The sequence below is a fragment of the Jatropha curcas genome, chromosome 6, assembly GCF_041381405.1.
Source record: "Jatropha curcas cultivar XTBG-Jc1 chromosome 6, XTBG_Jcur_1.0, whole genome shotgun sequence".
Taxonomy (NCBI): Eukaryota; Viridiplantae; Streptophyta; class Magnoliopsida; order Malpighiales; family Euphorbiaceae; genus Jatropha; species Jatropha curcas.
In genome coordinates, this window is record NC_143156.1 from 28,449,187 (window position 1) to 28,464,547 (window position 15,361).

The following is a 15,361-nucleotide window of genomic DNA, read 5'->3' on the forward strand; positions in this document are numbered from 1 at the left end:
AACTGAATCTTCAACTTTATTTGATAATTGAATTTTATTTTAAGGTCAGGTTATAAAAAAAATTTTCGGTTTTCTATTTTTATATTTCCTAGTTTTATATGCTTAATTGAATAATATTATTGAAATACTCCGAATTTTTATTTTCGAAGCTTTCGAATTTTTATTAAATCAAAAATCGAAAATTTTAGCCGTGTGGGCTGCAAATGTAATATAGTCTCAATTCGAACCCAACTTTTCGAATTGGGTTCAAGCCCAAAATTGATTATTCGAAATTTTCGATTTGGCAACACTTAAAATTTTCGATGAAATAAAATGGAACTCCAGCTACCAATCGATTATAAATGTAAATATGTATGGCTACAATATAAATTAATTATTATAAAATCAAATATTATTACTACTAGTGTTTTTATTATTATTGAGTAAATAGAGAAAATGTTACGGAATCTAACTAAAATAATCCAAATAAATCGAACTGAGCCCCAATCCAACCGAATAAATTCGAATCACTTCCAGAAGCTCCTCTCTCCCCTTTTTCCAGCGTTGGCCTCACTCCTCTCCTCCCCAAACCTGCGCCTCAACCCACGCAGCACCACCATCTCCACCTTCTTCTTCTCCTTCTTCTTTCTTTCTTTCTTTTTCTTTCCTTCTTCTTTCTTCTTCCCTGCGCCTGCGACTCCATTTCTGGCGAAAACTTGCAGCGGCAGCAGATCGCGCCTCCACCAGAGTCAGTCGACGAGCCTCCATCGCGCCGCCGGTCGCTTCCTTCCCTCTCAGTTCAATCGCGACCCGCCTGCAGTCATAGCCTCGATCGTCACTCGACTCCAGCCACAGCCCGACATCGCGCCTCCTGCTGCTCGCGACTCCGGTGAGCATGGCAGCGGCTCCTGCTTCGGTAGACCCAACGACGGTCTCCTCCCTCTTTCTCTTCGATCCGGCGAGGTTGGTTGATGACCAGTCAATCTGGTCCCTTTTCTGCCGTTGCTAGTGCTCCAGCCACATTCGGTTGTCTCTCCGGCACGCATGGCCTCCATTTCCGGTCTAACGAACTTCCGACAATATTTTGTTTGGGGTATAAATTAATTTTTGTTAATTTTGGTTAATTAATTTAATTTTAGTAATTTTGGTAATTAATCTAATTTTAGTGATTTCGAGTAATTAAATTAAATTAATCTTAGTGTTGATTTAGTGATTAATTAAAATATATGGTTAATTAAAGATAATTCTAGTACCAAATTAATTTATTAGGAAATTATGATAATAAATAAAATTTATGGAATTTAGGAAAAATTTATAAGTATTATTAATGTTGAGTTTAAGGAGGATCGGAGAAATTTGTTGATTGATTGCCCGATGGACGGGTTGTGTGGACTTGAAAAATAATTGAATAAGTTGATTGGTGGATAGTCAAATTTATGGAGGGAATGCTACCGAATTTTCGGCGAGACACTTAATATAGAATTAAATTAGTTATATCCTTAATGGATAGTAACAACTAAAACTCGAAGTATTATTGTCATTGTTATTAGTATTATTATTATTACTAGTAATATTATTATTGTTTTAATATTGTTATTATTATTATTATTGTTATTATAAAATATTCGTTAAAAATTTTGTTTAAAGGTTATAAGTTTGAATAAGTAAATAAATAAGGAAACGTTATATATATAAATATAAAGTTTAGTTTGATAAGTAAATAAAGCGACGAGTAGTCAAATCTAATAAATAAATGTGGGATACTTTTGTTTTTCAGATTAGAACTCTTATTTAGAATTTTTTTATCATTTTAGATGTATATAAAGTCTCGAAAGGTGAAGACAAAAAGCCGGAAGCATGCAGTAGTAGAGATAGTCCTTTAAGGGACAGTAAAGAACTGTGAGTAGTGTTGGATAACTCGCATCATTTGCCTGCATCTTTGCATTCATGCATTCACGGCTAAATGTTATCATGCATTATCTTGTTGAATTGCTATATTGTGTTGCACTATTGTTGCGATTAAAAATTGCTTGATTACTTGTGTTGTGATATTGTTGTGCCTTGTTTGTGTAGAATTGGGATGAAGTGGGTCACTATGGGTTTGTGAGGACGATCTATGAAATATGGATCCTGAATATGATGAAATTATGGAATTATGGAATTTGACCGTCAGGCCGGGTTTGGGAGATCGGTGCCCCCGTGTGCACCTGATTATATGATATGGATGATATGGAAAACCACAGGGTGCTCTCTTGTTGGTATGGAAAAGAAAAGAGAGAATGGAAAAACAATGAGAGGCCGGTCAAGTGAGGATTAGACTGGTCGGCTAGGTATGGGGGATCGGCTCCCTGGTGCACACATTATGAGTGAATGGGCCTTGTGGGAGGACGGCTCATCGGGGATTTCGGTGACGCCACTGACTAATACCACGTGATGTGATTATGTGAAGATGATAATATTTGTGATTGCTGTTGTAATGTCATATGCGTGCGTAACTGCATGATCATATAGCTAGTTGAGTAATTAACTTGATTAAATTTAACATTTGTATGATTGTGTGGGGTGAGAGAGTTATCTAACTCTACTCATTGAATTTGGCGTTCACTCTTGCCTCCTATTTTTTTTTAGGTAATAGGAAGAAAGAAAAATCCTATGGACCCAGTCGAGTCGAAATTAAATATAGAAGATTGTTAATAATTATGTTAACCATGTAAATGTAAAGGACTGTAGATGATGGAGTTCCGCAATTGTATTTCAGATGGATTGTAAAGGAATACTATTTATTATTATATTAATATATGAACTGTACTTTTTGTGGATTAAAGTTGATGGGCTTGAAGCTACATTTAAGACTAGAATATGGGTTTAATTGATATAGGTTTACTACAGGTTTCGGGTCCTTAAGCCCATCTAGGTCCGAGTGCTTGTCTAGCTCGCGAAAATGGGTCATTACAATTATCCAATCTAATTAAAAATTATTATATAATTTTAATCCATCAATGAAATTAAAAGTTTTCTAATTAGGATGAGACTAAGCTAATCAATCAATAAAACACAAATAAAAATTAAAATTTCTATACATATAAAAAATTATGATTTACTATTATATTATAATTTGAATATTGAAATTTCTATAATTACTTTACTTCTATTGAAATATTTGAAATTAAAAAATAAAAAATAAAAGATATTATCTTAACAAATATTAATCTTACAGTCTTAATAAAATATAAAATAAAAGGAGGAAGAAATAAGAAAAAGATACAAAATAGATTATCAATTTAGGATTATAACTTTAGCAACTTATGAAAATTCCATTGCTAAACTATTTGTGTAACCATTTCCCAACTCTTAGCAACGAAAGAAGAATGAAATTCTGTTAATTAATAAAAATCAATTCAGGTTATAACTTTACAAACGGAAAAGTATCCGGTTTCTAACCCGTTTGTAGAAATCAATGAAACAAACAAGATTTGTTAATTAATTAAAATAATCTAATTAAGGAAACTAATATAAGTAATCCAATTAAAAATTATTATATAATTTTAATAAGTCAATAAAATTAAAATTTTTCTAATTAGAATAAGCTAAATATTCCTTAATAATATTTTTAATCAATTATTAAAATTAAAAATATGTAAGAGTACTTACCACAAGAAGAAGACATGATTGCAAACTCAATAATTTCAAATTTACAAAAGTTTTATGTAATAATTCTTAATAGTCAAAAGCAAAAAATTCTTGATAGTCAAAAGTAATTAAAACTATATATATATATATATATATATATATATTGTTATGATATAACGAAATCCTAATCAGAATGATAATCAGAATGATATTAAAGGACAAATTTCTAATTAGAATAAGATTGAATTTATAATATTAAATTGGATAATTTAACATTAAATTTATAGTGATTCTTATCACACAGAGGGAAATACTAAGTTTATGCTGGCAAATTTGTTTGGTTCTCGGGAACTAAATTACGACACCCAACTCTGTCCCTTCTGCAATTTTGGAAAGAGACGAGCAAACCCAACAACTTTCATAATCATGGAACCTTAGAGCAACGTGGCTTTAGTCTCCTCTGGCAAGAAATAACTATTTCTTTATTATGGATTTTCTTTTTCACATGATTTGAATTTTATTTCAAGTTATAAATCAAGCCTGACTTTAAAATTATTTTACATATATAGACACACAGAAAAAAAGGAGAAAAACAACAAAAAAAAGAGAGGAAATTATAGCTTAAAAAAAATTTAAAAGAGCTTTGTTGTAGATGTTCCAAGTAGCACATTTGATTATGGAGCAACAAAAGAGATCTCTTCTTTCCACTTGGCATGCAAATGCACCATCTGCTTGTTCATCATTTGATTTACCTAACAAAGTCCAAAGTTCATCGTGAAATAAAAATCTTGTTAATTTGATATGAAGACAGATAATAAAACTTACCTTCAGAAAGCAATTCCATTCACTAATTTCTTCTTCTTCTTCTTCTCTGATAAGATATGCAGGTGTTGTTGATACTTCTTTTCAGCCTTGGATGTCCTTCACCTTCGATCAGCTTCACCAACCAAGTAGGTTTTCTTGTTCTGAACACAAGGTATCCCATTGCGAGACCAAACACTGCTCCAAATGCATATCCCGTGAAAACAGATTTCCATCCAAATCCATTTTCATCAGAGTTTGAATCTTCTTCGCCTGATGGTGTCGTGACTTGTTGCCTTTCACCAGAATTACAAGCCTTTTGCAGTGGAAATCCACACAGTCTTGTGTTTCCTTCATACGAGCTATTATCAAATGTGTTGAACTGAGGGCCTGTAGGTATGGGTCCTTCAAGTTGATTATGCGAAACTCGAAATACTTCGAGGGATGTCAAAGTTGCCAATTGGATCGGAATCCTTCCAGTAAGATTATTTGAAGAGAGGTCCAAAGTTTCCAGATTGGTCAAATTTCCTATTGATGGTTCAATATTGCCTGTGAGATGATTATGAGACATGTTGAGCTGCTTAAGTGCTTTAAGCTTTCCAACTGACTTGGGAATTTTCCCTGTGAAGTTATTACCTGACAAATTAATGGTTGTTAAAAGAGTTTGGATTTTCACCAACTCAATTTCCAATCCTTTCAATGTCAAGCTCACAGAATAATCATAAGAGGTGTAGTTTGGTAATCCCATGTATGTCATATTCTGATCAACATTGATCATCGCATCGAAATTATTGAAATAATATGAAGGCAAAGGTCCGCTGAAATTGTTGTTGGAGAGGTCAAAAATCCGTAGCTTGGGAAGCGGATAGTTGGCAATGGAGTGGCTTTTCACCAAACCATGGAGTCTATTGGATCGTAGCTGTAGAATCTGCAACTTTGGAAGAGTTTGTAGAAAAGAAGGGAATATGTCCTCTATTTCATTGTTGCCCATATCTAAAATTTCCAAATCTTTACAATTGGAAATGGACGTTGGGATTTTCCCTTGCAGTTGGTTGCCATTGAAATTCAAATATCTCACGTTACTGCCTTCTGAAAATACTTGAGGGAGAACTCCACTAAAGTTGTTCATACCCAGATGTAATACTAAAAGGCTACTGCTGAAGTTTCCCAAACATTGTGGAATGGGACCACTGAAATTGTTACTCGACAGGTCAAGGATTTGGAGTGATTTTGATTCACAAACTGCAGAAGGAATTTCTCCCGTCAATTTCTCATTTGATGAAAGAATGAGAACCGCCAAGTCCACCTCATTGAAAATTGAGCTTGGAACTGTGCCAGACAACTTGTTATGGCTCAGATCAACATAGTTTAAGGTATTATTATATTTGTATTGACATACTTGACCAGTGAGCAAGTTATTAGACAAACTCAAGTACCATAGGCTAGAGAGCCTGCAAATATCTGAAGGAATTGGACCACTAAAATTATTGTATGAAAGGTCCAACTGTTGTAGTTGGTTACACTTTCCAATGAAAGATGGAATTGAACCATTGATATTGTTGCTTCCCATATATAATTTGTAAAGCTGGCTAAGGTTTGCAAATGAGGGAGGAATTGGGCCACTAAAATTATTGTATGAAAGGTCCAAGAAATAGAGTTTCTCAAGTTTTCCAATTGAGGATGGAATTTGACCAGTGAAATTATTACCACTAAGTTCCAATACATTGAGTTTGGTTAGATTACCAAACAATTCGAGATTAGAGCCTATAAAATTGCAACTATTGAGTTGCAGTACTTGCAACAACTTCAGATTCTTGAAGAATTCATTTTCTAAATAAATCGGAATTTTAGTTGAAGAAAGTGACAAGTAGTTGAGTGAGATACTCCAATTTGATATACAAGTGGAGCTAGTGAGATCTTCATTCCCTGACAAAACAAGGCCTTCAAGGTTTGGAAGCTGAATTATGTTATTTGGAAATTTTCCTCTTAATCCAGAATATGAAAGTGTGAGAGATGACAAAGAAGAAGATAAATTGATAAATGAATTAGGTGAAACCAAAGAGAGGTTTGTACTCCCCAAGTCCAACTCTTGCAACTTGGTAAAGTTTCGAACAAGCTTGTTAAAGCTAGTAGTTATTTGTATTAAAAGACTGTTCCCGGAAAGATCAAGAGAAATCAAATTCGACAGTTGACCGATTTCTAATGGAATTTGACCAACGAAATTATTTGACGATAGGTCCAACTCAGTGAGTTTTGATAAATTACCAAACAATGCAAGATTAGACCCTATGAAATTGCAATTTCGGAGTTGCAGTGATTCCAACAAATTTAGATTTTTGAAAAATTCATTTTCTAAATATACTGGAATTTCAGTGTGAGAAAGAGACAAATGGTAGAGTGAAAGACTCCAATTTGACGTTGGAAAAGAGCCATCGAGGCCTTCATTGTACACTAAGTTTAAGACTTCGAGATGTGGAAGCTGAATTATACTGCTTGGAAATTTCCCTCTCAATCCAGAAAATGAAAGTCTGAGGGATGACAAAGAAGTAGATAAATTGATAAAAGAATTAGGAGAAACGAAAAACAGGTCTGCAGCGCTCAGGTCCAATTCTTGCAACTTGGTTAAGTTTTGAATAAGTTTGTCAAAACTAGCAGTTGTTTCTAATGTCAAACCAGGGTTAAAGGAAAGATCAAGAGAAACCAAATTGGATAGATGACCGATTTCTAATGGAATTTGGCTAGCAAAGCTTGCATAATGTAGATTAAGGTGTGTCAAGCTCAACAAATGGCCAATTTGAGATGGAATTATGGAGCCTCTGAAATTATTGGAAGAGAGATCTAGTTTTTGAAGATGATGAAGAGCGAAAAGAGAATTATTAGAATGGAAGTTACCATATAGCATACTGCTAGAAAGGTTAAGCCCAATCACATAGCTAGTATTAAAGTCACAGCTGACACCATCCCAAAAGAAGCAACAATCCGTGCCCTCTTTCCATGAATCTGACTTGGAATAAGAATTAATAGAAGGATCATAACTCCTAATGGAGAAGGAGTTTTTGAATTGGAGCAAGGCATTGCTTTGATCAAGCTGGCAAACTACATTTGAGAAAGGGGAATTTGTAATATTTGAAGAAAGAGATTGAAAATGGAAGTGAAATAGAAGGAGGCAGAGAAATTGAAAATGCCGCAGTAAGCAACCAAAACCCATGTTTTGTGTTTGCCAAATTTAATTATGATCAATTTCAGCATATATCACTCCCTATTTATAGACCACATGATTCCCTTTTTGTTTGAATCATGATAATATTTATCTCTCTCCTTTTTCTTTTTTCTAATTATTTTAAACATTCGCTCTTTAATTTCTACCACTTAGTGCAAGAGCCACTGTAATTCTATTCTATTTTTATTGTTATTATAAATTACACTATACTTTGTTTCATAACTTCTTTTAATAATTAGAATAATTTACTCTAATTATTTTTTAACAAAAGTGGATTATATAGATTGGTGGAGTTGAAATCTCATGATTAATGAAGAATAATTAAGAAATTTAAATTTTATCTTTTAGAAATTACGTTGGTTTCTGTTCCTGCACTATCGATCTTTTTCTCAAGGTTTTTCATTTTTCTTTTTAAAGAATACTCAAGGTTTAAAAAAAAAAAAGAATTTAGAATAATAAACTAGACTGATATTTTTCATATTTATGAACACCTCATTATTAAAACCAAAATAAAGGCAAGAACTTTTCAACTCTTGCATGCATGCACCATATGGAAAAACTTGTCTACATCCGTGCATGATCTTATTTATAGATCAATCAGATGAAATTACAGATTTTTTAAAAATTATTTCAACATTTTTTTTTCCAAATATATGATCAGAAATACTCTTATTTCAATAAAAATACTAAATTTTATGAGTTTAATTTATAGATGGGGATATAAACAGAGTCTAAATAAGTTTTTTCCTGCACAATATACCACGTAGGGATGTTATTAGAGCATCGATCTGTATCTTTGGGCAAAGGATGAAATTTATTTGCCTTTCACTTATAACCCTCTAATTAAAAAAGTCAATCAACAAGTGAATAGTTAAGCCTGAAGAATGATGTAATTTCAGTCACTGTCTGAAGACTTATGCAAGTCTTTCTTTGCCTCTAAATTCTTTCATAAGTTAACCATTACGCTACGTTTCCCTCCAAACCATAATTTTTTAATGAATATGATATTTAAAATCTACAAACTAAGAAATTCGTAGCCAAACTATGTCTGGATGTCACATGTGAACTAGATGGAAAAAGAAAAACAAAGGGAGAGAAAAATGTTGGTTTTGACAATAGTTACGATCGAATTGACAATTACATTAAGAAAAACGATGATTTAATTACTGTAATTGCCTAATAATAATTCTTTTTTTAGTTTAATGGTAAACTGTTACATCGTGTATATATATAATAAGGTAAAACGATGATTTTGAAGGTGAGTTCAAATTTCTTTTAACATTATATATCTTAAATATTATTATGTGAGTTTAAGTTTAATCTTAAATTTCATGAACAAAACAAATATAAATTAAAAAATAAGTGCACACATTATAAGTAAAGAAAAAAATTATATTTGGTCATCATTCTCTTATAGTTATCTCAATAATTATTATATAAGGATATATCAGGAAAATAATTCAATGGAAAAAAGTATTCTGATTAATTTTTATTATTTATTAAATTATTAAGTTTTTGTTATTTTTTAAACTATTATTTATATTTATTAGTATTAGTACTTTATTGACAATTATATTGATAAGGATTTCATATGCTTATTACATGCAAAGGTTTATTTTGCAAATCACTATAATGTTCTGATTAAAAGACAATCAAATCTTGTTCTAGAGATTGTGTTTGAGTTGTGTAACAACAGTGATCATGTTACTATTGATTAGGTTAGGGGATCGGTAAATAAAGCTTCTCATGCTTTAGCAATATTATCATGTTTCTATACTAGTTTTCATATGTAGTTTGAGATTTCTTCTCACGAGACTCTCTTCTTATGTTGAATCTCTTTTTATTTCTGGTTCTATTCATTAATGAAGTTTCCTCTTCTTCTCTAAAAAAAAAAAAAAAAAAAGAAGGACAATCAATTCTTTGGAGACTTATGCAAGTCTTTATTTGCCCCACAATTCTTTAATAAGTTAACCATTCCAGCCAAGCAATTTTTATCTTAAAGTCCAGCCAATGACTTATACAAGTCTTCCTGCCTCATTATTCACGAACCAAATTTCCTTCAACCATCATTAAGGTTTATTAATCGAAAAATTCATAGATAGCGTGACGCATAGATTAGACTAAGGATCGGCAAATTTAGCTATTTTAGCAGCTATTAGTTATTTTAATTGTTGTTAGCTGTTTTAGTAGCGGTTAAATATTAGTTGTTAGCTTTTAGCTAAGTAGCAATTAAAAACAAAAGTGTTTCGATAAAAATAACTGTTTGATAGATAATTAAATTTAAAATAATAAAAAAGGACATTGAAATATTTACTTATAGTTATAGAATTAAACTCATTACAAAAAAGAAAAAAAAAAAGATGATTTCACTAAACCTAAATTTTCAAAATTTAAGGGAGTAAAAATTGAAAAGTTCACTGTTTTATAAATAAAATGAAAAATTTTTTATATTTTATGGATCAATATTTTTAATTTTTAATATTTCTTGAATTCAAATGGATATATAAATAAATATTTTTAAAAAGTTAAAAAAATGTTAAAAAATTCATTTTCTAAATATAATGGAATTTTAGTCCAAGAAAGGAAGAACCAAAAACAGATCTGGCTGAAGTCCAATTCTTGGAACTTGGTATGGGTTTGTGAATGGTTAAGTTTTGGGCTACATTGGCTAAGCCTTTGAAGTTAGATTGAAGTTAGATTGGATAAATCAATAACATTTTATATTCTACAATTTCAAATAATAACTAATTATGTGTCTACGCATTACACGAAATGTATAATTTTAGTGTTATTTTTTATTGTCTAAAATGTGCTTTTAATGAATAGATAAATCAATAATAAATACTAAGGAATTAAAAAAAAAAAAAAACCTGCTAGTCATAACTAATAAGGAAAGAAAATAATAGTGAAAAATAATGAGACATTGTTAATTTTTTACCATAATTATTTTCCACTCTTATGTTTGGATATAATGAAATAAAGAAGATAAATTTGTTTGAAAAAGTAAAATTCTAGAGGAACCACTCCTTTGGTGGGTGTTGATAAATTCTATTATTTTAATATACTGATAAATTAATTGATTTATGAATTAACCATACTATAAATTTCAGAGTAAGAAAAATCATACTATAAATTAATAAGATATATAATTAGCAGAAATCATTACAAATTTTAAAGAAATACAAATAATTCAATAATAGATTTATAATAGTCATGTTTTTTTTTTAAATTTTTTGTTCAAAAAGAAATCTATTTGAGCCATCTCTCTGTTCGTTTGCAATTAAGGCATAATGTTTAATTTATTTAAATTGCTTCTTCCACAAGTTAATTGCAGCAAGAATCCATGAATACGTGAAGACAAACCTACTTGTATTTTTACCATGGAATATACAATCTTTTTTTTTTAAATCTTTATTAAAATTATAAATATAGGTTGTGTTTGCCAATAGCATTTGAACTAGCTTTTAAAGCTTAAAATAACGTTTTATAAAAATTTAACCCGTGTAATATTTAGCGTTTTGTATATAAAAAAGTTACTGAAACAGCTAACAGTTAACCGCTACCAAAACAACTAACATATATCAAAATAGCTAATTTTACTGAAAAAAATCCATAATTATCTTTAGATTTAACAAAATTTAGTTGTAAATTAGTAAAAATTTGAAATAGAAAATTTTCGAGCAGTTAGGATTTGTAGAAATGAAACATATCTTTTCATTAAACAGACAAGTCTAAGCTTTTTTAAATGAGCATCTTAAACCAACTCGGCTTGACTCGATTTGTTTACAATCCTAAATGGGGATGGTTCTAGATTTTTGTAACTTGTCTGAGTCTCAGATTGTTCTGTTTGATCATTTTTGTGGCTGTTTGTCACCATCAATTTAAAGCAACTAACTACTCAGATGTCGATGGCGATCTGCTCATTCAATGAAAACCAATAATTGGCTTACCTTTATTAATGCTCCAGATATAAGGGTCCTAATTAACTCCAGCAAGTGGACAATGCCATTCTCAACTGTGTTGCTAAATTTATTTATTCGATTCGGCAAAATTAACTATTTTTTATATTAGTTATATAAATGCTAAACAAGAAGAAACTGTTGCTGAAAGGCTTTTATATTGAAAGCAAGTGCATGAAATAAAAGTAAATTTATGAATCAATATCAATTAATTCGTGTAAATTAATTAATTTCATACCAATAGTCTCAATTGATGATTCTAGCTATAGTATGAAATAGATTTATTCAATCCATTAAATAGCATAATTCAAACAAATTTTCAACAAAAATTATGTTAAAAAATGTTTATGATATTGATAGATTGCTGAAATTCCATCGTGTATATACTAATAGTGTGATCTCACAATTTGACGCCAAGAACCATAATCATCCAGCAATTGTGCACTAATTCCCATAATTTAGAATAAGGTCCCATTTTTGCATAGACAATAGTTTGATTAGTTAAGAGAAACCCTAATCCAAATCATTCATCATGGAAATTTCTATTAGAATATTATAATAATGTAAAGAGAAAATCTTACATGATTAATTATATGAGTAGGTTGATTATTTATATATAATTCCAAATATATTTAATTAGACTTATACAAAAAGTGTCTGATTAATGAAACACGTTTATGTTAGACGTAAATAATATACTAACATAACTAAATGCATCCATGTTACTGTCACAACCCAATATCATGACTCGGAACGGAATAGGACCCAAATAACTTTAAGGCTCTTGAGGCCCGTAGTAAGCCTAAACTACCAAACTCATACACGCCATGCAAAATCCTAGGAGTAATAAACCCATATAAATTCATGTATATATATATATATATATATATAATCACACATTCCTAGCCCAATTTCAATATCTCGAATAAAACATAGTTTGAGCCTAATAATAATACTTATCATTCATAATATGGGCTACTGATTAATACATACACTTAGAAAAATAATTAAAACATTTATGGTTTCATAAAATTATTATATCTATTTTAATACATGACTAGAGGTGCATAAATCTTACAATTGTAGAATTCACTAATAAATAAATATAAATATAAATAAGTTCTCATACATATAATTATTTAATTAATTAATGAAATTAGAAAATTCTTTTCTAGCTTTGCAATGAAGGAAATAGAGCTTTACTAGGACAAGAAGAATCTACTTCCTGAAAAAGTTAAACAAGGACATGTAAGTTTTATAAAAAATAATAATTATTGCACAACACATGCATTCACACGAATGTGTAAATATATCCATCTAGTCATCCGACTAGTTATATGATCAAGCAAGCGATCACACAAATGACATAACAACAACAATCAAAAATATTATTACCTTCACATAATCACATAACGAGAAAATTAGTCAGTGACCTCACCGAAACCCCCGATGAGCCGTCCTTCCATATGGCCCATTCTCTCATGACGTGTGTACCAGGGAGTTGATCTCCCATATCTAGCCGACCAGTCTAATCCTCACTTGACCAAACCTCTCCTTTTTTTTATACCCTCTTTTCTTTTCCATACCAACAGGAGGCCACCTTGTGGTTTTTCATATCATCTATATCATATCAGATATGCACATGGGGGCGTTGATCTCTCCATACCTGGCCGACGATATCGAAGACCACTCTCACAAATCCATAGTGACCCATTTCATCCCAATTCCACACAAATAAGGCATAGCAATATCACAACACAAATAATCAAACAATGCAATTAAATGCAAGCATATTAAGTAATTAAACACTATTATGCAAGAGCGTAAATAACCATTCATATATCGATTCAAATAAATACAAGAGTATTAATTAACAATATAATATAATAATTGATTCTTGAAAAATAAATAATAATAATAATAATAATAATAATAATAATAATAATAAATAAAGAGTTTATTTTAAATATATCAAGTTAAAGAATTAATCTAACTAAACCTATTAACATAATTATTAAATATGATTAGCCTAAATTTTATCGAAATTTCGGCGAAACTTTCCTTAGAAATTGAACTAAACCACCTGCTTAAAACTATAATTCAGTAATAAATTCTCAAAGCCCATCCATTGGGCAATTGACAACAACTATCCCGACTGCTATAACCATTTTTTATTCACCTAAACATTTACTCAATTCACACAGCCTATCTGTCGGGCTACCCATCCTCCTTAAACATCAACATTATCACCCAACTATCTAAACTATAAATTTACGAATTAAAGTAAGTTTCAACTGCTTCCAATAATATTCTCAATCATTCTTTACTTAGGATGATATCAACGACGTTCTTTAATATTTATTAAATTCTAGACTAGCTATTAAGAATCAATGGTTCAATTAAATTATAATTTAAGAAAAGCATCTTCTAAGTAACCCAATTTACAACTTTAACTATGTATCAATCAATGCTTCATGTACTCTTCTCCGTCTTGACATAAAAATTCCCTTTCTAGATATAACCGACACTAATCATATAAAAACATAGAAAATATATGTATGTCCATTATTACATTAGTTTATATATAAAATGGTATCAATTATCTGCAATAGTGCAATAGCTACTGTCCATCAAATACTAGGTTCTCCCTTGCTTAAACTTATATACTATGTTTACTACACAGAGAATTTAATTCGCCACTTCATTTGATTTATAGTTTAACTATATTATCGATCAATAATTTTTCTTTGAAATAATATTCTTTAAGCACCGTTGCAAGTAATTTTAATTATTCTTGAAGTATTCTGCCAATCCCCATCTTCCTCAATACCATTTCAATTTATATATGGATCAATCATATCTATTAATTAAGGAAATTATATATTTACATTCCAAGATCCTATGATTGCTTTTTAATTAACTATTTATTCGAAATCAACATATCTAACCAAAATTGTCAAATTTGGAATTTATTACAAAAAATTATGAACTGGGTCTTAGAGCGAACTGATAGAAAATTGAACGACAATTCCACGATCCGCGCAAGGGGAAGAGGATTCTGCCTTTTGGGACCAACCGGAGACTCACCGTAATAATATATTAATTACGCCATGAATATGCAAAAATTTCAAATAAATAATAAATTTGAAAAATAAAATATAAAAATTTTAAATGTCTTATTTATCATATATTTATTAATTAAAATAAATTATATCCAATCAATTAATAAACTGTAATTTTTTATTGGTCATCTTTAAGAGTATTTTAAAACATTTTAAATTTATTTGAATAGCATAATTAGTAGCATCATAGAATTTCAAGAAATAAAAAAAAAAAAGAGAAAAATGCGAGTTTTTGACTTTTGTTACAAATTTACAATTATATGAAGCTAAACATACGTAGGTATTAGTTAGTTAATTAATCAATCGCATTATAAACATAAACACATCATATGCTATGACTCACTTTCGTATTAGTCTGTGTAAAAAGGAAAGTTACAGTCAATATGTAGTTCATCATCATGAATTTTATACTCAGAGACATGAAAATGAGTTAATACGATTATTTAATTAAATAGGATAAATTATTATTTAATTCCTGAGATTTTTTCTAATTCATGAGTTCATTCCTCTTTTTTTTTTAAAAAAAAATATTAAATAGTTAATTATGTTCATCCGTCAACACAAAAAAAAAAAAAAAAATCGCTTTGTTCAAAATAACTAGAGAATTTTATTAAATTAATGAAAAAAATACTAAACTATTTTTTAGTTTT

The 15,361-nt window shown here is 30.1% G+C and overlaps 1 protein-coding gene and 1 long non-coding RNA gene across 2 annotated transcripts; one reads left to right on the top strand and one right to left on the bottom strand.

Annotated features, from left to right (window-relative positions):
- Window positions 1–485: 485 nt before the first annotated feature.
- Window positions 486–2,803, top strand: LOC149495877 (uncharacterized). The gene is made up of 3 exons (XR_016321443.1): window positions 486–1,072; window positions 1,794–1,878; window positions 2,053–2,803. It is a non-coding gene; the product is annotated as an uncharacterized LOC149495877 (long non-coding RNA).
- A 1,357-nt stretch (window positions 2,804–4,160) lies between these two features.
- Window positions 4,161–7,650, bottom strand: LOC149495878 (uncharacterized). The gene is made up of 2 exons (XM_089723371.1): window positions 4,435–7,650; window positions 4,161–4,361 (listed from the first exon to the last, which is right to left on the bottom strand). Exon 1 carries the CDS (start codon window positions 7,616–7,618, stop codon window positions 4,457–4,459), a length of 3,162 nt encoding a protein of 1,053 aa, XP_089579497.1. The 5' UTR covers window positions 7,619–7,650; the 3' UTR covers window positions 4,161–4,361; window positions 4,435–4,456.
- Window positions 7,651–15,361: the final 7,711 nt, after the last annotated feature.